This window comes from Gorilla gorilla, chromosome 7 (genome assembly GCF_029281585.2).
Source record: "Gorilla gorilla gorilla isolate KB3781 chromosome 7, NHGRI_mGorGor1-v2.1_pri, whole genome shotgun sequence".
Classification (NCBI taxonomy): domain Eukaryota; kingdom Metazoa; phylum Chordata; class Mammalia; order Primates; family Hominidae; genus Gorilla; species Gorilla gorilla.
This window is the reverse complement of record NC_073231.2, coordinates 95,811,972-95,835,366: the sequence shown is the minus strand read 5'-3', so window position 1 is coordinate 95,835,366 and position 23,395 is coordinate 95,811,972. Positions and strand designations below refer to the sequence as shown.

The window sequence follows — 23,395 nt, the reverse complement described above, 5'->3', positions numbered from 1 at the left end:
CAAAATTTCTAGATTAATATCATTTTATAGAATGTATGATTCATAATATGTACCAGTTACTGTGTAATAAAACATAATTATTTGTAGCTCTTGAAGTTTCTGTATAAACGAACCCAAAACATTTTAATTTTTTAATGATAGAAATTGGAGATCACTTTATATTTGTAGTATTGTTATATTCAGTCAATATGCCTCTAGCCTAGGTCTCTGACAGGTTACTTTCCTATTTTCCAGTTTTTGTACTAGTTTATTAAATTACTAGAGTGGCAGAAATGCTTTAAAACTTCTAGAATGTAATGCTTGAGACGTAATGATTTTCAGTGATCTCTTCACATTCATCACTAGTCTTTTCTCGTCATTACACTGGTAAAGAGAAAAAGGCTTATGTAGGTATTTGAAATTCTAGAACATAGCGTTTTTTAATCACTGTGTTATCAATTATCTGTGTATGACTGTGTCTATCATATATCAAATGTATGTATTACTAAAAATAACCCATGTTGGAGTCATAGCCAGCATTTGGTTAGCTTCTAGATAATACAGTTTTGTATTTTTTTGTTCAAGATTGATCTTACCAAGTATTGGGGCTCAAATTTATCAGTGTTCTCAAAACAAAACCAAAATACATTGTTCAAGTTCTAGAATTTTAATACTTAATCTATACTTGAGGGAATTGAAGGATGTTTATACTTTTTATTCACTTTTAAATTATTAAGTTGAATTTTTATTTATATTTTGTAATGTCAGTTTATTTGTAAATATGTATTGAATGCCTACAGTGAAGCAGGCAAGATAGACTTGTGGATATAATGATGAGCCAAAAAAAGTTACAGTTTCTGCCCTCATGGCACTTAGTGGAGGAGCCAGCTGTTAAAGAATCATACTAGTCAAGTTAGAACTCTGGTAGAGCCATTAGAGAGGCCTAACAGGCTACCATACGCATATGTTTAGGAACCTGGCTCAAACTTCATTGAACTAAGCTACAGTTAGCTGCTCCCTGGCTACTGTAAACTGTTATCTATGGCATAATTAAGAATGACAGTGTGAATAATATAAAGCTGTAGATAATTTAAAAATCATTCAACTTTAGTGTTTTGGGAAAGCAGGAAGAATCTCACATCTACTCAGTCATAGTTTTATAGTCATGTATGACTATAACACACAGTCATATGTGTTAAACATTTCCTTACTGTTTTTGTCTGTAACTGGCTCTGTAATCTGTCCTAGTGTTGTTACATTATTGTGTGAACTAATTGGTAAACTAGTTATTTGTATGTAAGTAAAGTGTTAGTTGGCTTTTACACTAAAAAAGAAGTATAAGTTATGGGGGAATATTTATTAAGAGATAAAGGATAAAAAGGATTCGAAGAGATATTAAAATTGATCCTTTTTATGTGTCCGAATGTCTACTAACTTTCCAGTGCTCTTATTGTAGATTTAGTTTTTGTTAACAGTTAAAATAGTTTCCACTGTTCTCTGTATATTTTAAAAGTAAAATAAATAGAATTTCAAAGTTGGTTGTTTAGAAGAACCATAACTAACGCAGTGGCCTGCATTCTGTCCTGCCAAGTGAGTCTGCTCTTGCCTGCAGATAACTCATTTGAGATTGCAGCTTCCAGAAATCATTGCTTTAAAATAGACTTACAGCATCTATTGTAGTGAAATTAAAATACATGCATCAGTTATCAAAAAAAAAATTTTAAAGTATTGTAACTCTTCAATCATAACTTAGCTTTGCTTTATGAAATATATATGTTTCCAAGGAGAAGTCCAGGGGAAATATGTAAGGTTATTAGTTCTAAAGTGCTGGATAGTGACTCTTAATGACTGCAGTGTTTTTACTATGTTGGATGTTGATCTCTGCAGATAGTTAACTCTTGATTTGTGACTGATCGTCCAGGTTGTGAATTTCTTCCTCCCTACATTGTCCCCTTATCATCATCATCATGGGTTAGTAATTTTTACTGAAAGGAAGAGAGACAAGTTGAAATGCCAGTCAGTTATGAACAGCTGTAGCAAAAGATCTGATTATACAGGAAGTTGAAACTCTAGGCTGATGAGAGGCTTAAGAATTGTCTGTTGATACTTCTCCATTTCTTATTTTCCTTCATTTTCATGGATGGTTAAGATGTTCTCACAGCATTAAATTAAAGAGTTAAAACATTATATTCTTTAATCTTGTTTTGGAAATTTTATTTAAACTGAGTAAATAATGTAAGTTTAAAAATTTCCTGAACTTCTCCAAAGAGATCTCTAACAAAACACTCATAATAGATTGTGCTAGTAGAATTGAAACATGAGCGTTTTAATAGATATTGGCTCCTAAGTAAACACAAGATGCTAATAGAATTTGATCTTTATGGATGATGTTTCTCTCAAACTTTTGTAATTCAGACACCTTGTTTGAGTCATGTGTGTTTAATGTTCATCTTGTTATGATTGTCTACCTTGGATTATTTATTTTGAGATATTAATGATCAATTCTAGCTCTTCTTTGTGTCACCTGCCACCATATTTCTAGAAAACGCGATTAGATGCTTTTTGTCATTTTGTCCCAGATAAAATTCTTACTTAAAAAAAAATACTATAGAGGTATTATGGAAATTACTCCTTTTGAGTGTCAGATAGTCACTCCATTTACAAATTTAATAGCAAACATAGTAGTATATAATTAGAATATACTTTAATTCTTTTTACAGTTTTTACCCACCTCTTGATGAACCGTCTATTGGAAGTAAAAATGTTGATCTGTCAGGACGACAGGAAAGAAAACAAATCTTCAAAGGGAAAACATTTATATTTTTGAATGCCAAACAGGTAATTATGTTGTAAGCTAAATTTTCCTAAAGAATACATTACAAACTAGGATACATTATTAACTCTTATCAGTAGTTGTTAACGTATTTCATTTTGGGATTTTGTGTAAAAGTGTGAAGTAGAATAAAAAACACCCCAGGCACCAGACCTGCCCGGTGATCATGGCTGTAAGATTACAGGGTTTCTTAAAATCTGTGATAATTGGCCTATTCATAAATATGCAAGTGAGGAGGACAGGAAACTTAGTTTTAACTTCTTTAGTTAGTAAGCTAAACCTCTTTATTTAGTAAGCTAACTAAAGAAGTTAAATCTGTTGAATATGTTGTGTGCCAAAATGGGGTTTCCAAGAGTTTATGTTGTAGTGGAGAAATGCAGATAAGCCCACAGTTAGAGTGCTGTTAGGAAGTGTGATGAGGAACCACAGAGTGTATAACAGTTCCAGGGCTGCAGAGACTTGTTGAACTAGGGACTTTCTCAAAGTGGGAGCTGAAATGACCTACTCAAGAAGTAGCACCAAGTCTTCTTGAATTGTACTTCTGTGTTTCCCAAATCAAATTCTTATAAGAATGTGTTCAAAAAATTATTACATTTTACTTTTAAAAATGTTTCCTTCCATTTTTAGCATAAGAAATTGAGTTCCGCAGTTGTCTTTGGAGGTGGGGAAGCTAGGTTGATAACAGAAGAGAATGAAGAAGAACATAATTTCTTTTTGGCTCCGGGATCATGTGTTGTTGATACAGGAATAACAAACTCACAGACCTTAATTCCTGACTGTCAGAAGAAATGGATTCAGTCAGTAATGGATATGCTCCAAAGGTATAGAATTATTCTTTATTAGTAAAAAACTGCAAGTAGGAGATTTTATGTTTAACCTTTTTTGTTGCTTTTCATCTAACAATGTAAAAGTAGATACAAGAATTTTTTTTTTTTTTTTTTTTTGAGACGGAGTCTTGCTCTTGTCGCCCAGGCTGGAGTGCAGTGGCACGATCTTGGCTCACTGCAACTTCTGCCTTCTGGGTTCAAGCAATTCTCCTGCCTTAGTCTCCTGAATAGCTGGGATTATAGGCACCCACCACCACACCCAGCTAATTTTTGTACTTTTAGTAGAGACAGGGTTTTGCCATGTTGGCCAGGCTGGTCTTGAACTCCTGACCTCAGGTGATCCTCCTGCCTCAGCCTCCCAAAGTGCTGGGATTACAGGTATGAGCCACCGCGCCTGGCCTATTTTTTATTTTTTTGAGACAGGGTCTTGCTCTGTTGTCCAGGCTGGAGTGCAGTGGCACAATCTTAGCTCACTGCAACCTCTGCCTTCTGGGTTCAAAGGATCCTCTGCCTCAGCCACCCTAGTAGCTGGGACTACAGGTGTGCACCACCACACCCAGCTCATTTTTGTATTTTTAGTAGAGATGGGGTTTCAACATGTTGGCCAGCCTGGTCTCAAACTCCCGTCCTGAGATGATCCACCCACCTCGGCCTCCCAAAGTGCTGGGATTACAGGCGTGAGCTGCTGCGCCCGGCCGATACAAGAATTAATAAAAGGTTTTATAGTGTAGTATACTTGAAAATTAATTGTGACTTGGTATATTAGATATAGAATATCTTTATTCATGACAGTTTTACTCAAAAATATTTTATGCTTTTTTGTTACTTTAATAGAATTTGTAGAATTTACCTCTGTAAATTAACAAAGTAGTGTTAAGTTTTTTACAGAATATGTTGCATTTGAGAAACTTAAAACTCAAAGGTGAAAGGTTTTCTGCAATTGCCTAGCGTTGAAATGTATTTGCCCTTTGATGGTTATTACCCATTAGAAAGACATATAAACATTTCTGTCCTTACATAGGCTATTATGGGAAAGCAGACAAAAAGTCAGATAGATTGAAATGATGTTTGTAGTGTGGAGGGAGACTGTAAAAGAGCTAACTGAAGGATTTTTCTTAGACTTTAATTTGCATTAATAATCTTAGCATTGTTGAAACCAGTAAGTATTGTAGAAATATAAGGCTTGGCAGTCTTCTGACTAAATTGCTCTTCATGTGGCAAAAAGTAGGTGAGGACTAAAGTGTTTATATGCCTGAAAAGTCCACAGCCAGCTTCCTACAAAAGATTCATTTTTCCTGTCCCAGGAGTCCTTCTGACCATGGGGGCATTTTCTTTTTTTCTCTTACGGGCTTGCTGAAATAAAAAGTAAAATTTTAGTCATCTATCCTATAAATATTTTACTTAATTGAGATATATTAACTACTGTAAAAAAGAAGATATACTATATAACAAAAATACTGTCTTACTACTACAACACAAATTTACTGTGGTTCCATTGTGTTTTAGGCACTGGAAATATAATGAAAAACAAGATAGTCACGGTCCCTGCCATCACTGGAGCTTACTGTCTAGAGGCAGAGACAGAGAAAGACAAGTAAACAAATCATTACACATGTATATAAAGGAAGCAGTAACCCGGCAGTGGGGAAGAAGCTTATTCTAAACAGAGAAGGCCTCTTTTAGGCAATGTCTTACCTATGACCAGTTTTTCAAAGAGCCAGACAAAGAATGTGCCAGGCAGAGCAACAGCAGTAATACATTAAAAAAAAAAATTATCCTACATAGCAGGTCCTGGTCTAAGAATTTATGTATGTATAAACATTTAATCCTCAACCTATATATTATTTACTGTTGTGGTCCTCACTGTGCAGATGAGGGAACTGAGGCAGAAGGGGGTTTGCATATAGCAGAGGCAGTGAGCAGGGTGGCCAGGATGTGAGCCCAGGCAGTTGGATTCTGGAGTCCAGGCTCTTTACTTTCAGCATATATTGACACCCTGAGGTTAAAAAAAAGTAGCTGGAGTACCAGGTAGCTCAGACGCTGGTGCCTTGATCATGAGGTGACACTTGGCCCCTGTTACAATATGGTTTTTTGGGTTTTTGGTGGGGGGATGTTGAGACATGGTTTCACTCCAGGCTGGAGTGCAATGGTGTGATCTTGGCTAACTGCAGCCTCCGCTTCCCAGGCTCAAGCAGTTCTGCCTCAGCCTCCCAAGTAGCTGGGACTACAGGCGTACACCACCACGTTGCTGCTAATTTCTTTATTTCTTGTAGAGACTGGGTTTTGCCATGTTGCCCAGGCTGGTCTTGAACTCCTGAGCTGAAGTGATCTGCCTGCCTCAGCCTCCCAAAGTGCTGGCATCATAGGTGTGAGCCACCACACCTGGCCACAATATGTTTTTTGGAAGGAATGCAGTATTATATTTTGAGAAAGACTGTCACTTAAAATGATACCTGTTAACTTAGTTCAAGCCAATGAAGGAGCAATTATATGAAGCAGAGTGGCCAGTAAAGCCAGCTATTGACCGAACTTCAACAGGGCAACATTGTGATTGGTGATTGCCATGGCTGTATTGATTAGATGTCAGAAGTGAGTATAGGAAATCTGTGGTAAAGATTAAGTGTCTTTTGGAGAAGATTAGAAGTCTAGGGGAACAATACAGCCCTGATTTTTGTTCTTGCTGAGACCTTTTTCCGGTATCTCAGCTCAAATTTGGTAACTCTTCCTGTTATTAATTTAATTATTTTCTCTTTATTTCCTCCTGCTTTTCCTTCTTTCCTGACCTGTTCCCCAGCCTTGCACAGAATTGGATGAATCATAATCCTTGGTCCATGACACATGCTCATCATTGATTTATGCGTAATACACATTTATTTTGTTCACCAATTATTTAGTTATTTTTCAGACAGCAAGTGTTTGAAAAAATCTGTCATCTAAAATACCAGCCAGATCTTTGAAAATAACTTACATGGTTACCCCTAGCCCAGTTTTCTCCTGTGTGAAATAACTATCATCCAGAATCCAGTTTACAGTTGTGGGTGGCCAGAGCCTATTGAGCAGCTCAGGGTGCAAGGTGGGAACCAACCTTGGATAGGACACTATTCCATTGCAGGGCACACTGACACACCCACCCACACTCACTCAGACTGGTACAATTTGGACACACCAGTTCACCTAATGTGCACGTCTTTGGAATGTGGTAGTAAAGCAGAGTACACACAGAAAACCCACACGGACACTGTGGGAGAGTGCAAATTCCACACAGACAGCGGCCCTGGTTAGGAATCAGTTTTTTTCTTTCCGATGTTATAATGAAATGACACTGAATGAAATGATGTTATTCGAGGACCTGCTATATAGTAAAAATCTTTTCTGTTTTAGTCAGTGCTTTAAAGATGCTCACCTATGTTTTTTACTAGTATTTTGATACCATCTTTTGTTTTTGACATTTGTTTTTAACTTATCTGGAATTCTGTTTTATACCAAAGTTACATGCACTTTTGTGTTTTTGACTTTATTCTTTTTCATTCATCAGTCTGCCTTTCTTTGTACCAATACCACATTGTCTTAATTAGTATAACTTCCATGAAGTCCTCCTAGCTGGTAGAACAAGTCTTTTTTTGCTCTTCTTCGGAAGCATCCTGGCTATTCTTGGCCCTTTATTTTTTCATTTACATTTAGAATCATCTTTTGTTAAAGTTTGTTTGGATTTTGATTAGGAAGTGCATTGAATCTACAAGGCAACTTGAGAATTAACAATTTATGTAAATTTTAATTGTTTTTATCCTTGAATGTGGTATCCCCATTTATTTAGGTTTGCTTGAAATCTCTTAATAGAATTTTATATTTTCTGTAGAGAGATCTTGAATATCTTACTGTATTTATTCCTAGCTAGTACATATTCTCTGATATTATTATAAATGAATGATATTGTCACTTTAATTACCTTTTCTAGTTCACTACTGCTGTAAAGAAATTCAGCTGACATTCAGATAATCATCTTATATCCAGCCATCTTGCCAGACTCCTCTTTTTTCCTAATAATTTGTCTATAGTCTTTTCTATAAATCATTATCATCTATAAGGAATGTTTCCATTCTCCTTTCTAATCGTTATTTCTCTGATACCTCTTTTTTCTGTCTCTTTGTTCCATACCAACTGGGACCTCCAGAGCAGTGTTGAACAGAAGTGGTGAAAATGGCCACATTTATCTCACTGTTGACTTTAAAATAAATGCTTCCAGTGTTTCTTCATTAAGGGTGATGTAATTTCTGTAGAGCATTATTAAATATGTATTAAAAATGTTTCTATTTTATGTAACCATTCTTTATAACTAATTCACATAGTATAATTTATAGTTGCAAAAGTTAGTAAATAAAATACCAGTTTTGAATTACCTAAATTATAGGTAGGTATATGTGATCACTTGATTATAAAGGTTTTTTAAATTTTATTTTTTTAGTTTGATACTTTAATTGCACATATAACTGAATCCTATTTAAGTAAGCTCAGTAGACACAAAAAGACACACTAAGCATTTCAAAAAGACCTTACGAACTAACCATTTAAAATATCTTGACCAAGCAAGGTGGTTCACGCCTGTAATCCCAGCACTTTGGGAGGCCGAGGAGGGTGGATCACTTGAGGCCAGGAGTTCGAGACCAGCCTGGCCAGCATAGTGAAACCCCATCTCTACTAAAAATACAAAAATTAGCTGGGTGTGTTGGTGCGCGCCTGTGGTTCCAGCTACTTGGGAAGCTCAGGGCACAAGAATTGCCTGAACCTGGGAGGCAGAGGTTGCAGTGAGCCATGGTTGCACCACTGCTCTCCAGCCTGGGTGAAAGAGCAAGTCTCTGTCTCAGAAAAAAAAAAAAAAATCTTTACAATGAGTATTGAAAGACATTTTGTAGTTGTTTGTTAAAATTTGAGGTATAATTTTTATATGATATTAAATGGTGTATTTTTGTTTTTATAAAATCAGTCATTGACCTTAGAGAACAACAAAAAATAGGTTCACCATAAGATTCCTTTAATGTGAAGATACCTTAATACTTGTAAATTTGGCAAAATGATTTGATTTACTAAAAGTTGTAACACATGTATAGCTATACCTTAGGTATAGTTCTGTCTACTTCTCTCCGTCCTTCCTCTCTCTCTTCTTTTCTTCTTCTCTTTGAAGTTTCATCTTAGGATCATAGTATCCATAGATTTGTTTGTAAAAGCCTGTGGTGATTTTTTTTAATTTGTTTTTTTGAGACGGAGTCTCGCTCTGTCATCCAGGCTGGAGTGCAGTGGCGCGATCTCAGCTCACTGCAACCTCCACCTCATAAGTTCAGGCGATTCTCTTGCCTCAGCCTTTTGAGTAGCTAGGATTACAAGCGTGCACCACTACACCCAGCTAATTTTTGTATTTTTAGTAGAGATGAGGTTTTACCATGTTGGCCAGGCTGGTCTCAAACTCCTGACCTCAAGTGATCCACCCGCCTCAGCCTCCCAAAGTGCTGGGATTACAGGCATGAACCACCATGCCTGGCCATAAAAGCCTGTTCTGTTGTTTAATTTGGGTAGTACTGTATTCTTTTTATTCCAAAAATTGTAGAATTTTAGAACTGGGAAGATCTATATTCTTTAGCCCCTTATTTTACAGATGAAGTTAATGGAGTTACTAAAAGATGGTTGACTTGTCAACGTAACAGTGCCCCAGCGAGTAAGCTATTATAGTACTCTGCATTTGAAATTCTGTCTATACCATAAAATTATTTGGGAGGAAAAAAAAGAGGTTGCTTTATCTTGACATGATCTGAATAAAAGTTGCTAGTTTTAATATATTATCATACTTAAACTATTTTATTCTAATAGGCAAGGTCTTAGACCTATTCCTGAAGCAGAAATTGGATTGGCAGTGATTTTCATGACTACAAAGAATTACTGTGATCCTCAGGGCCATCCCAGTACAGGTAATTGAAGCATAATTTTATTGATTCGTTAGCAACTTTATTATGTAAATCGATAAGCTAAATATACGTTACTCATATACTTGCTAGGGGTGACCATATTCACCATGTTTTAAAATTCATCCATTTATACTTTCATTTATTCATTCCATAAATATTTGTGGCTGCCGTGTAGCAGAAACTGTTATGAAGTGGTAAATAAAATAAGAAAGATCCTTGTTATTATAAACTTTATGTTCTGAAGATCAAGATTTGGTAACCAAACAAACACACATGGTAAGTTCAGATCAAGCCAAGTATAAAGACAGGTAAAACAAGGTGATGTATGTAATAGTGATGGTAGTAGGCTATTTAGATAGGTATTCAAGGAAAGTCTCAGGAGGTGACGTTTGAGCCATGTGTCCTGAATGATGAGAAAAGGCAGCTGTGTGAGGATCTGGGTGGTGGATAATTCCAGGTAGAAGGAACAGATCACTCTTAGGTTTGTGTGGAGAATTCTAAGGGTCGACAATGTAAGAGGAGATATGAATAGAATGCTGTTGTGGAAATCTGGATGTGAAAGAGCCTGATGCCTTGGACCAGCATGGTAGTAGTAGAGATGCAGAAAAATGAACAGGTTCAGGATATATTTTAGAACTAGACCTGGTGGGACTTTCCGGTGGAGCAGTTAGAAACAACTCCTAGTTTCCTGGCATAAGTAACTGGGTGGATGGTGGTGCCATTTACTGAGATGAAGAATGTGCATTATAATAATCTCAGTGTTAATCATGAAAGCCAATGTATTCAGAGACAGTCACTGTTTCCCCTTTATTATTTAAAACACATTTCCATAGTTTTTAAAAAAATCTTTTAGTAAGTTGTTGTAAAAATGGTTTATTTCTTTTCTTCTTGCTTTTTTACCTTGGAGATTTTTACGTTTATTCTCTCTACTAACTTTTATCTAATTTGCCTAGCTCTCAGAGCATCCATTCTGTATTCCTTATATATTTATTTGCTTCCTGGATTTGTTCTGTAGTTATTTCATCAGCAGCTATTGAACTTGGGCTAAAAGAGACAAGTTAGAGAACAGCACTACCATATTGCACACTCCGGGGAACATCATTCACTGTAGTCCATTGAATGGCAACTATGGAGTCAGTCCGTGTATCTCCTGAGTGCTCTGCAACCTTGGTTTAAACAAGTAAGGAATGTGCTAAGCTAAATTTTGGAAGGAGTTAGCCATTACGGCCTAATGACCAGGAAGCTATTAGGTATGTAGATCGTTAGTAACCATGCGTAGTAATAATAACTGCTGTCTCTGGAGTGTGCAGAAACTAGAGTAAGCACTTTACCATCATCAAACTTTAATCTGCAAAACAGTCCTTATAAGATAGAGGGAAGAGCATCATCTACTTTTCGTAGATGAGGGAACTGACGGACAGAGAGGTTAGGAAATTAGCTGGAGGTCACATAGCAAGTAATTGGTTCAAGCTGAGTCTTAAAGCTGTTACGACATTACATTGCAGTACAAATGGCTTATATTTTAATGTGTGACGTTTTGAGAAATGGTGGTATAGGGATGATTGGGAGCTGATGCAAAAGCATAGACATCTGATAAAATTTGACAGGCTAGTATTTTATTATTTGGATAAGAATGTTTGTTCAACGTCAGCTCTACCCTATCCCGTTGAGTATACTACATATGTTTGTGTCTGTACATAGGTAACCTTCAAATACACATAGTCGTAAGTGCTTGTGAAGTTTTAAATATAACCAAATCACTTATTTTGGTGGAATCGTGATATGATTAATATTTTCACCAAATTCCCAGAATTCATCCATAAGGTAAAAAGCTAAAGACCAACTCTTCAGGCTCTTGGCAAGGGAACTTTTTAAATGTGGACACCAAAGAGAGCCATATTCTTGGAAAAACTACTGCTTCCTTGTCTACTAGAAATATGCCCAACTTTTAGAACTAGCAGGTGCTGTAGATATTATTTTGTTGATAGATTTCTGTTCTCTTACAGAAAAAAGATCAGTATCAGTAATTTTAGACTTTAATTACAACAAACATATAAAAACAGTGATTAGGTCTAAGTCAGTAGCTCCCCTTGTCTCAGCACCCATTTGGGGTCACTGTCCTGTGTTTCTCTCTTTAGAAAATCAATTCTCAACTAGATATATGCTTCAGAAACAATTCTGAATACAAACGTACATTCTCCATGATTCAGAACATTCTGAGATGCATCCTAGACATCTGAGTTTTTTGGTTTGTTTTGTTTGATTTTTAAGCTCCTGTTTCCTATACAAACTCTAGAAACCACTAAATTAGAATAGTCTTGAGAAGAAATGAACTAGAGAGGAGTCTTCTCTTATATAAAAAGAAGAAGCACTCAGACTGGAAACTTTGGACATTTTTTATTCTTCCTTTTCCATTTTATCACCAAGACCTGAAATTCTCACTCTACAGCTTCTGCTCAAGAGGTCTGTGACTGTCCGCTTCTCACAGCCAGTACCCTGTTTGAACCCTCTACATCCTTCTGTCTGGAGTGCTGGTTGTATTAGTAATTGCCCTAGTAATGGTCCTTACTCCAGACTCATCTCTACAGTTAATATTTCACTATGCCACTATTCAATTACCTTCTCTTTTCTCAAAAATTTTAACTAGCTCTTATTATCCACAGAATAAATCTCCAAGCCCTTTGTCTAGACTTCTGAGTCCTCAGTAGTTTAGCTGCAGCCTTCCTCCTCCCGACCTCGCCTTTTTTACATAGTCTCTCTACAGAATATGTGTGCCATATTTTTTATAGTTCCCACACTTCCTCACCTTGAACATCATGTTCCATTCCTAGAATGTTCAGTACTGCTCGTCAAAATCTGACTCATTCTACAAATGATTACCTCCTTCGTGAGGCTCTTCTAAATTGTTTTCACTCCCAACTCCTCCAAGTCAGATTTAATTATTCTGTTTCTGTGCTCAGTAGCTTTTTTGCATTCCAGCCGGAGTTTCTTCCTACTTTGGATATAACCAGTTGTTTCCACGCCTCTTTCAGCCACTGAATAGATTGTAGGCTCTTACTAATTTGGGATCCCCTAACAGCAGCAAGCATGGTACTTGTTTGTAATAGGTATAAATATTTTGCGTAATTGAACTAAGCTATTGGTACACAAGATTATGTTTTCCAGTGTGGAGCAACAAAATTTGGTCACCCACTGTTGAAATTGTGTTTATAGCTGAAAGGGCCTTAGAGATCATCCAATCGTTCTATTAAAAGATAAGGTATACCAAGGCTGAGAAAAGTTAAGGTACATAACTACTTCATGGCCAAGCCAATTCTAAAATTTGGTTTTCTGACTACCAGCCTGGTGCTTTTTTCTGATGTATTATTTCCTGTAGAAACAAAGTCATGAGAGTGAATTAAAAAATATACTGTATATAGTATTACTTCTTGCATATTTTCGTAGGTAGGTTTAGGTGGGTTCCAAGTCATAGTCCTCTGATAATAAAATAATTTTATAGCACAACCAACTTTGGGGGAACAGAGTGAATGAGTCTCCCTTTTCTCTCCTCCTTCCTTTGTTTTTATATTCACTCTTTTGTTATTCAACAAATATTTATTGAACATTTGTTATATACCTGTATTATGGCAAGCACTTGAAATAAAGAGGTGAATAGATGGGACCAAGTTCCTGCCCTTATGGTATTTTTAACAAGGAGAAAATTGTAAGTAATCTGTTAACAAACACCAGTTATTTTGGGTCATTAGCTTATTATTATTATTATTATTTCATAAAGTCTTGCTCTGTCACCCAGGCTGGAGTACAGTGGCATGATCATAACTCACTGCAGCCTTGAACTCCTCGGCCCAAGCAATCCTCCTGCCTCAGCCTCCTGAGTAGCTGGAACTATAGGTGCGCACCACCATGCCCAGCTAATTTTTAAATTTTTTTGTTGAGATGAAGTCTCACTATGTTGACCAGGTTGGTCTCTTAACTCCTGGCCTCAAGCAGTCCTCTTGCCTCATCCTCCCAAAGTACCGAGCAGCAGCGAGCCACCTCACCGAGCCTACATTAAATTATTCAGTGATGATATGAACATTTATAATTTTTACTCTTTCCAAACTTATGTGCAACTGAAAATGAATTCTAGAGATATGTGTCTTAAAGGAAATGCCAGTGAGCTTCTAGAGGTCACGTAGAGAAAGTGGCAGAAGTCATTTAAATATCTGAATTTAGAATTAGTAGTAAATATTAAGCACATCCTGTGTCACAAGGACCTAGCAGAATGATAATTTAGCTTAGGTATTTAGTAAATATCAACTTAAAATTGTTTTCAGTTAATAGTTTAAACTTTTTTTACGTCTACTCTATACCAAATATTGCTCTAGGTACTGGTGATACAGAAATACACAAGACTTAGTCCTTATTCTCAAGGATACACCAGTCTAACAAGGGAAAGTAGCAAGTAAACAAGTGATGATAATGATAACAGCTAATGCTGGCACAGTGCTTACTATGTTCCAAGGATTTTTCTAGGGGCTATTTTACCCTCCAAACAACTTTGTGAGGCAGATGTTATAATTATTCTCATTTTATGGATGAGGAAAGGGAAGCATAGAGAAGTTAAATAACTTGACACAGGTCACTCAGCTAGTCATAAGTGAATTTTGTTTATTGCTTTTTTGTTGTTGTTTTTTGAGATAGGGTCTTAGGCTGGAGTGCCATGGCACGATCACTGCTCACTGCAGCCTTGACCTCCTGGGCTCAAGTGATCCTCCCACTTTAGCCTCCTGAGTAGCTTGGACTGCAGGTTTGTGCCACCATGCCTGGCAAGTTTTTTTTAATTTTTGTAGAGATGGGGTCTCCCAGTGTTGCCCAGGCTGGGCTCAAACTCCTGGGCTCAAGTGATCCTCCTGCCTCAGCCTCCGAAAGTGCTGGGATAACAGGCGTGAACCACTGCACCTGGCTTGAATTGTTAGTAGAATGATGTGCGTGGTGGTATGGAAGGAGAATTGGAGAGCACTTAATTCAGTGTGGGAGATTCAAAAAAAGTATTCCAGAAGAGCAGCACTTGAACTAAGTTGCTCTTCTGGTAAATAAAAAGATGAGGTAATCATTATGGTTTTCTGGAGTAGCCAGAAGTTTATGTCTAAGATGGTTTTACATGATTTGTTTCAAATAATGTATTCCTTATGAAAATAAAACTCACTAATTCTGATTTCTATAGATGGTAGGGTGTATACACTTTCTGTGGGGGAATAAATGTAATTTTTTGGCCCACTGACTTAAAACATAATTTGAATTAGAATTTGCTTATTTTATTTTTCTTTCAGTTGATAAGACTTCAGCACAAAGTATCTGATGTGGCTTTAAAATGATTTGGTTTAGATGAGCCCGTCATAGATGCCCACAGGCTGCTTATAGACTGTTTTGTGTTTGTTTGTACCACTCATTGGAGAAAACCATGTGCAGTATTCCCTAGTTAATCCCCTCAGCATGGTATAGTCTAACAATTTTAAGTGACCAGATGTTCATCTTCTATCTAGCAGTTGTGATTCTTTCTTTCTACTTGTGTGATTTACAGGGTTAAAGACAACAACTCCAGGACCAAGCCTTTCACAAGGCTTGTCAGTTGATGAAAAACTAATGCCAAGCGCCCCAGTGAACACTACAACATACGTAGCTGACACAGAATCAGAGCAAGCAGATACATGGTAAAGCTTCTTCATTACCGTACTATTGTTATTATTCTATCAATAAATTAGTAGTATATTCAGGAAGTAATGCCTTTATCAGGTTGTCTCTTGGGAGAGAAAGCATGGAAGAATGGGATACCAGGGAAAATGATATCTTAGGACAAGGGTCAGCAGGTTTTCTGTAAAGGAGCGGCGAGTAGTTATTTTCGGCTTTGAAGACTGTTGATCTCTGTCCCAGCTCCTCCACTCTGCCACTGTAGCATGAAAGCGGCCATAGACGATATTTAGTCATTGTCAAGAGACAATACGTAGTCTCTTAAAGACAAGGATACTTCCCAAGAAATGCTTCCTTACACAATTTTGGCATTGTGTGAACATCGAACAGTGTGTTGACATAAACCTACATGGTATAGCATACTGTATAGTATAGATAGCCCAGGGGTTCCTTATCTCTCAGCCACGGTATCAGTCCATGACCTGTTAGGAACCAGGCCACGCAGCAGTAGGTGATCAGCGGGCAAGCTAGCAAAGCTTCATCTTTATTTACAGCTGCTCCCATTGCTTGCATTACCGCCTGAGCTCCACCTCCTGTCAGATCAGCGGTAGCATTAGATTCTCATAGGAGCACAAACCCTATTGTGAGCTGTGCATGTGAGGGATCTAGGTTCTTATGATAATCTAATGCCCGATGATCTGTCACTGTCTCCCATCACCCTCAGATGGGACTGACTAGTTGCAGGAAAACAAGCTTAAGGCTCTCACTGATTCTACATTATGGTGAGTTGTATAATTTTTTCATTATATATTACAATGTAATAATAATAGAAATAAAGTACACAATAAATATGCTTGAATTATCCAAAACCATTCCCCCTCTGCCCGCAAACATGGAACCTCACCACGAAGCTGGTCCCGGTTGCCAAAAAGGATGGGAACTGCTGGTATAGCCTATTTCTCCTAGGCTACACGCTTATATGGCATGTTACTGTACTGATACTGTAGGCAGTTGTAACACAATGGGAAGTATTTGTGTATCTAAACATAGAAAAGGTACAGAAAAAATATTGTATAAAAGATAAAAAATGGTATACCTGTATAAGACACTTACCGTGAATGGAGCTTGTAGGACGAAGCTGTTCTGGGTAAGTCAGTGAGTGAGTGGTAAGTGAATGTGAAAGCCTAGGACATTACTGTACATGATTGTTGCCTTATTAGCACTACATTTAGACTACACTAAATTTATATGCAAAAAAATCTTCAATAATAAATTAACCTTAGCTTACTGTAACTTTTGTACTCTGTAAACTTTAATAATACTTAGCTTAAAACATTTAAAATATTGTATAGTTGTGCAAAAATATTTTCTTCATATTATTCGATAAGCTTTTCTGTTTTCAAATTTTTAAATTTTGTTTTACTTTTTAAACTTTTGTTAAAAACAAAGACATAAACATACATGTTAGCCTAGGCCTGCACAGAGTTAGGATCATCACTGTCATTGCCACATCCTGTCCCACTGGAAAGTCTTCAGGGGCACTAACACACATGGAGCTGTCATCTCCTATGATAATAATGTCATCTTCTGGAATCCCTCCTGAAGGGACTGCCTGAGACTGTTTTAAAGTAATTTTTTTTATAAGAAGGAGTACATTCTAATGATAAAAAGTATAATATAGTAAATACATTAACCAGTAACATAGTCATTTATTATCATTATCAAATATTATGTATTGTACTGAATTGTATGTGCTATTGTGCTATACTTTTATACAATTGGCAGCATAGGTTTGTTTACATCAACATCACCATAGACACTTAATGGGTTGCACTGTGCTGTCAATAGGTGATAGCAATTTTTCAGCTCCTTTATAATCTTATGGGACCAGCATCATATGTTGCAGTCCATTGTTGACAGAAATATCATTATATAGTGTCTGTGACTGTAATTGAAAGTGTTGTGTTCTAATAACTGTGTTTATAAAAATAAGTGGCAGATCAGATTTGGCCTACAGGCTGTAGTTTGGCAACTCCTGTCTTAGGATAGTTTTTTTATTCCTTGCAAATGTACATGGATGACTGGAAAGAATTGTTCAACTTATTTGTAACTGGTGAGATAAGTTTGAAATACATATATTTGTATTGTGTGATGTTGCCTATATTTGAATGTTATTTGTAATTTTGAAGATACTTTATATGTGTCTACCTAGCTATTTAAATAGTTAATAGTTGTCCATAAAGATAGTTTTTCTATGGTTCTTTATCTGAAGAGGGATTTTGGTTTTTTTTGAATGGAAGGGGTTAGCACTTTTATATTATTTGTTATTTTCTATTTACAACTGTATGTTTTTTATTTTAAATATGACATAATGAAGTGTTCATATTAAGATACTTAAGATATCACTATATTAAACCATATTTATTTTAATTTTTGCTACACTCATATTGAGGCCAGATTTAACTTTTTCAAGAGAAATTGTTAAGGTTTTGGAAGTTGCTTGAATGACAGCCTGACCTCTTGTTTTTGTTTTTGTTTTGTTTTTCTGTAAAATAAGAATAGCAAAGGCAGTGTCTAATTTAACCATATTTGTAAAAGTAAAAAGTAAAAATACTTTTTACTTTGTAAAAAGTATGTAAAAGTATACTCTGTGCATGTATGTTGAAAATATTTTTCTGGTAATCTAGAGTTCTGTTCTATTCTCGAGTCTGCCATCTGGCTGAAATAATGATATCAGTTCATTTACACTGACCTGAATATCTTATATGTGATTTTATTCTGATTTTCCATTTTTAATAAAAAGGTACTATGATAATATAATAATAAATAATAATGAAAGTACCATAATAATAGTGATTTTACGTGGGAATAATTTAAAATTTTTAAACAAAACAGAAATTGCCTAGGATTATCACCTAGTTTAACTTATAATAGGCTATGCTAAGTTGGTATTCTGTGTGTGTTTGTCAGTCGTCTGTAGTGGAGCAACAATATGTGCTGTAGGGGGTGAAGAAGAGTAAGGTATCATCCTTCCACAGGATGCTTAGGTAATAAAGGAGTTGCTTTCTTGGGATGGTAAAATATATTCAGTGTATTTTTGTCTAAAAATTATCTTCTAAGGTTATATTACATTAGAGCTATTTAACGATCTTTGTTTCTGTATTAAAGTTGCTGTAAACTTGATTATTTACCTTGCATTCTTTTCTTTTTCTACAGGGATTTGAGTGAAAGGCCAAAAGAAATCAAAGTCTCCAAAATGGAACAAAAATTCAGAATGTTTTCACAAGACGCACCCACTGTAAAGGAGTCCTGCAAAACAAGCTCTAATAATAATAGTATGGTATCAGATACTTTGGCTAAGATGAGAATCCCAAACTATCAGCTTTCACCAACTAAATTGCCAAGTATAAATAAAAGTAAAGATAGGGCTTCTCAGCAGCAGCAGACCAACTCCATCAGAAACTACTTTCAGCCGTCTACCAAAAAAAGGTCTGTTTTTGATAACTTCTCTCATGTCTCTGAAAAAAAAATGAAAGTTTTTTATACTGTTGTAGAATGGTATTGTCTTTAGTCTGTTCTGATTAAGTATGCTTCTGCTGCTGCGGCTTTTTGACCGCTTTCCCTCTCAGAAATGTCCCTGATCTCCTTCACTAGAGCCACTAGACAGTTTCTCCTTCATCTCCTTCTATGTATGTACTTACGTGTTATTTTACTTGCCGCAATTCTCTTCAATAAGAACTAACCCCCCGTCTCAGTTCTAAAATCACATTTTTGCTGGTTTTCCTTGAGAACCGCTCTCACTCCCTCTAGGACCATATTCCATCAATTATTTTCTCAATTTCCATATTTTGAATATATTGATCATCCCAGATTTTTTTCTTCTGTTTTCAAAAGTTCAATCTCACCTTTATTTTTGAAAACCTTCTCTTGACCTGGTTTCTTCCTCTAGCTACTGCTGCCTTTTTTCTTGTGCCGTCCCTGTTAAGCTTCTCAGAAAAGATGATGTTATTTCTCCCATTTCTGTATGAACTTTGGAGGACTTTTTTCTTCCCCCTACTGCTCTTTATACTCTACCTTCAGGTTTTGAGACTTTATTACTGACAATCAACATATGTGGCCCTAACTTTTCCTTTAAACTTTGCATCTTTTCCACAGGGGTTTCATGCTGTTTCCCCAGTAACAGACCTAAAAACTTTTTCTGTCCTCTCACCAAATGTGGTTTTTTTTTTGTTTTGTTTTGTTTTTTTTTTTTTTTAGTAAAGTAGCTTACGTTGTTACAATTTTTGACTCTTGTCCTCTGGCTCCTGAAATCAGTGTTATTGATTGTTATTTTCAGTGTCTGTCAATCCCTCCATTTCCATCTATTGCCAGGTTCAAACCCTGACCACCTAAATTATTACAAAAACATCTCGATTGGTTGGTTTGTCCAGTACTTTGGCATTAAATTAGTGTTAATAGAACATTGGGTTGACTGTTCTTGTTCAACATGAATCCAATAAACTCCTGGAGAACAGAGTCCCAGGTCTTTGTGTCTTCTATGGGCTTAGTACAGTTTGCATAAAGTGTTCGGTATTTATTGAATGAATGATACAGTATTGTATAGGAAACTTTTAGTGATATATTCACATAGCATTTGCAGTATACAGTCAGTACCGTATTGTAGATTTAGTCACTCTGACTTACTGTCTTGAATCCATCTCTCATTAACCCATCAGATTGTATTCCCAGGGTAATTTTCCCTGCCCACAACCTTACTACGTTATAAAGTAAGCTGCTGTCTCTTGGCAACAGTTTCTTTGTATTTTTATATTTTTCTACCTTTTCCTGTAATTTATCAACTAATGCAACTTAAGCAGAGAAGATAGAGATCACTGTACTACTTTAGCCACAGGGTCCGTCAGTTCTGTCAAAACAGCAGAATGTATGTGAGTTCTGCACTGTTTTCAAAGGTCTATTTGTTGATTTCCAGTAAAATTGTTAATAAAATCAAGAGTACATTGTGAACTAAATGGAGGGAGTGATGAATATTGCCAAACTAAAAGGTTACTTAGCTGTGTTCATTTTCTTGTTTTTCTTCTTTTTTTTTTAAATCTAAGGGAAAGGGATGAAGAAAATCAAGAAATGTCTTCATGCAAATCAGCAAGAATAGAAACATCTTGTTCTCTTTTAGAACAAACACAACCTGCTACACCCTCATTGTGGAAAAATAAGGAGCAGCATCTATCTGAGAATGAGCCTGTGGACACAAACTCAGACAATAACTTATTTACAGATACAGATTTAAAATCTATTGTGAAAAATTCTGCCAGTAAATCTCATGCTGCAGAAAAGCTAAGATCAAATAAAAAAAGAGAAATGGATGATGTGGCCATAGAAGATGAAGTATTGGAACAGTTATTCAAGGACACAAAACCAGAGTTAGAAATTGATGTGAAAGTTCAAAAACAGGAGGAAGATGTCAATGTTAGAAAAAGGCCAAGGATGGATATAGAAACAAATGATACTTTCAGTGATGAAGCAGTACCAGAAAGTAGCAAAATATCTGTAAGTAACATTTTAAATGAGAGGTATAGTACATAGAAGCTTAGAATGCTAACAGGTACTTTAGATTTTGTATTGACAGTATGAGCATCCATTAATGTCTTTAACACTCAGTACTATAGGAATTTGTTGGTTGATAAGGTAAATGGTAAATGTTAAAAGTACAGTGATTCTTCAGTAGTGTAAAATAAATGACCACTAATTAAACTTTCATATGAGATTGTTTTACTAGATTTCCAAATTAGGCTGTACTATTATAAAAGACATTTGGCTATGATGATAAGTGTAGGAGATGCTTCAGTATAAGAAACAGGCACAGAAAGATGAAGTTAGTAAAACAAAGTATCTACTCAATAAATTTTTAGGATATAACATCACTAGGAATTTTCATTTTCATTTAGGTTTTGTAATGTCCTTGTCTATTTTCATGACTGTTGATAATTTGTCTTACCCACTTTGATCTATGGAAAACACCTCAGATTATTTTCTTTTTTGTATACATCAGTAAGTTGACCTATCTGTAGATTTGTTAGGTCTTTAGATGAGAGCACAGACCTGATGAAGTAAAACTTTAATATTCTGATCTCCAGCGTGGATTCATTAGCTCCACTCATTCATGGCTGTGGTCATCCTCTCCAGTAACACCTGCAGAATAAGGACAGGAATAGGCGAAAGGATAGGATTAAGTGAACGGAAGTTATAGTTTATTAGCTAAGCAGTTGAGAACCTAGTGTGTATCAAGGACCTTATAAATCTATAACTACTATTCGAAAAACAGAACCTATGTCCTATTTGGCCTGTGTATTGTTGTCTTCATATAGGCAAGGGAATCCCCATTATTTGTTACTTCTTCTGAGTGATCCTAATTGCCCTTCTGTGGACCAGCTGCATTGGAGTCAGCTGGTAAGCTTTTCGAAAATATAGATTCCCAGGCCAGAGCCCCAGAGATTTTCATTCAGTATATCTGATTTTCCTTCCCAGGATAAGTTCCCTCATTGTGTTAGCTAAGAATTCCTTTGATATTTTTAAAAATTCTAAAATCAGTGGCTTCCGTAAGATAGGATCTTTTTTCCCCTATAAAAGTATCCTGGAAGTAGATAATTGGAGCTGCTTCCCATGGTATTAATTTACTAGGTGTCTGTCTTTCTGCTCTTTGAGAGGATACCTCCAGCCATCAAGTCTACTTTCCAGGGAGGAAGAATGTGATGATGAGGGGACAGGTAAAGGCCTTTCCAGCTGAATTCCTCCCTGTTTTCTAAGGAGCTTTCTCAGAAACCCAACTTAATAGCTTTTGTTATTGGCCAGAATTGGAAATAATTTAGCCACTGTCTGTCCTCAATCTAGAAGAGTCTGGAAATGTTTTAAACTTGGCACATTGCTGTCCCTGATAAAGAGTTGCATTTAAGGAAGAAAGAGAGAATGAATGTTGAATTATTGGATTCCATTTTGCAGCCAGAGTGAGAACTTCAGAGACAGAGGGTTTTTTTTTTATTGTGAAGGATTTAAGACTACTCTCATTTCACAGATGCACTAAGTGAAACGAGATTTGTATGTTCTATAAGTCACTTCTGTCGCAATTCCTACTATGGTGGAGAGCTAGGTAAATTAGTTTAATGTGACATTTGTTGAAATCCAAGACATCATTTGCTAAGTTTAATACATTTACATATGTTTATAAAGCTATCTTTATTCTGTTGGCATTATGGATTTACATTGTTACTTTAGTTCCAGACTTTTCAGAATCTGTATTCAGGTTACTTAATATTACATGTAAGTGTTTAGAAAGTTAGGTGCTTTTTACATTACTTTGGCCACACCTTTGGAAATACATTTCCCTTGCTGTGCTCTCTTCTCCTCTGATTTTCTCTGACATGTTATTTTCTTTAGTCTTCTTGTCCTAGTACATGCTTTAATCTTTTTTTTTTTTTTTTTTTTTTTTTTGAGACGGAGTCTTGCTCTGTCGCCCAGGCTGGAGTTCAGTGGCGCAATCTCCACTCACTGCAAGCTCTGCCTCTCGGGTTCACGCCATTCTCCTGCCTCAGCCTCCCTAGTAGCTGGGACTACAGGCGCCCGCCACCACGCCTGGCTAATTTTTTGTACTTATAGTAGAGATGGGGTTTCACTGTGTTAGCCAGGATGGTCTCAATCTCCTGACCTCGTGATCCACCCACTTCGGCCTCCCAAAGTGACTTTAATCTTTTTTTAAGTAGCTACCCCCACCCCACTTTTTTTCCCTTAAATTCCATCCCAGATTAGTCTACTGCTATGGTGGCCACAAATCTGTCTGGAAATGGTTGTGGTTTTAGTTTGTAACAGCTCTCCTTGGCTCATCCTGGATGACTGCTAATTAATCTTCCTGAAGACCTACTTTCACTGCACATTCTCCCAGGGCTTATGTCACTCAGGGCACTGGGCATTAGAGCACAGACAGGGAAAGACAAGAACTGAGCACTATATACACCCTTGACATGGGAGCCATCAAACAGTCTTTCATAGACCGAAACTTTCATTTAATATGTAAGGTTTATATGAGGTATAACGATATCAGGAAATATAATTATTTTATTTTGCCCTATGATTCTATAGCATAA

General features: G+C 36.4%; 1 protein-coding gene across 2 annotated transcripts in view; it reads left to right on the top strand.

Annotated features, from left to right (window-relative positions):
- The window catches only part of NBN (nibrin), a 68,935-nt gene that overhangs the window by 28,362 nt on the left and 17,178 nt on the right, over nucleotides 1-23,395 (top strand). For both annotated transcript variants that reach the window (XM_031013729.3, XM_055348691.2), the window contains 6 exons: nucleotides 2,700-2,817; nucleotides 3,440-3,633; nucleotides 9,499-9,596; nucleotides 15,157-15,286; nucleotides 18,480-18,752; nucleotides 20,360-20,807. In XM_031013729.3, the coding sequence (XP_030869589.2) occupies nucleotides 2,700-2,817; nucleotides 3,440-3,633; nucleotides 9,499-9,596; nucleotides 15,157-15,286; nucleotides 18,480-18,752; nucleotides 20,360-20,807 (1,261 nt within the window). The remainder of the gene's footprint in view (nucleotides 1-2,699; nucleotides 2,818-3,439; nucleotides 3,634-9,498; nucleotides 9,597-15,156; nucleotides 15,287-18,479; nucleotides 18,753-20,359; nucleotides 20,808-23,395) is intronic.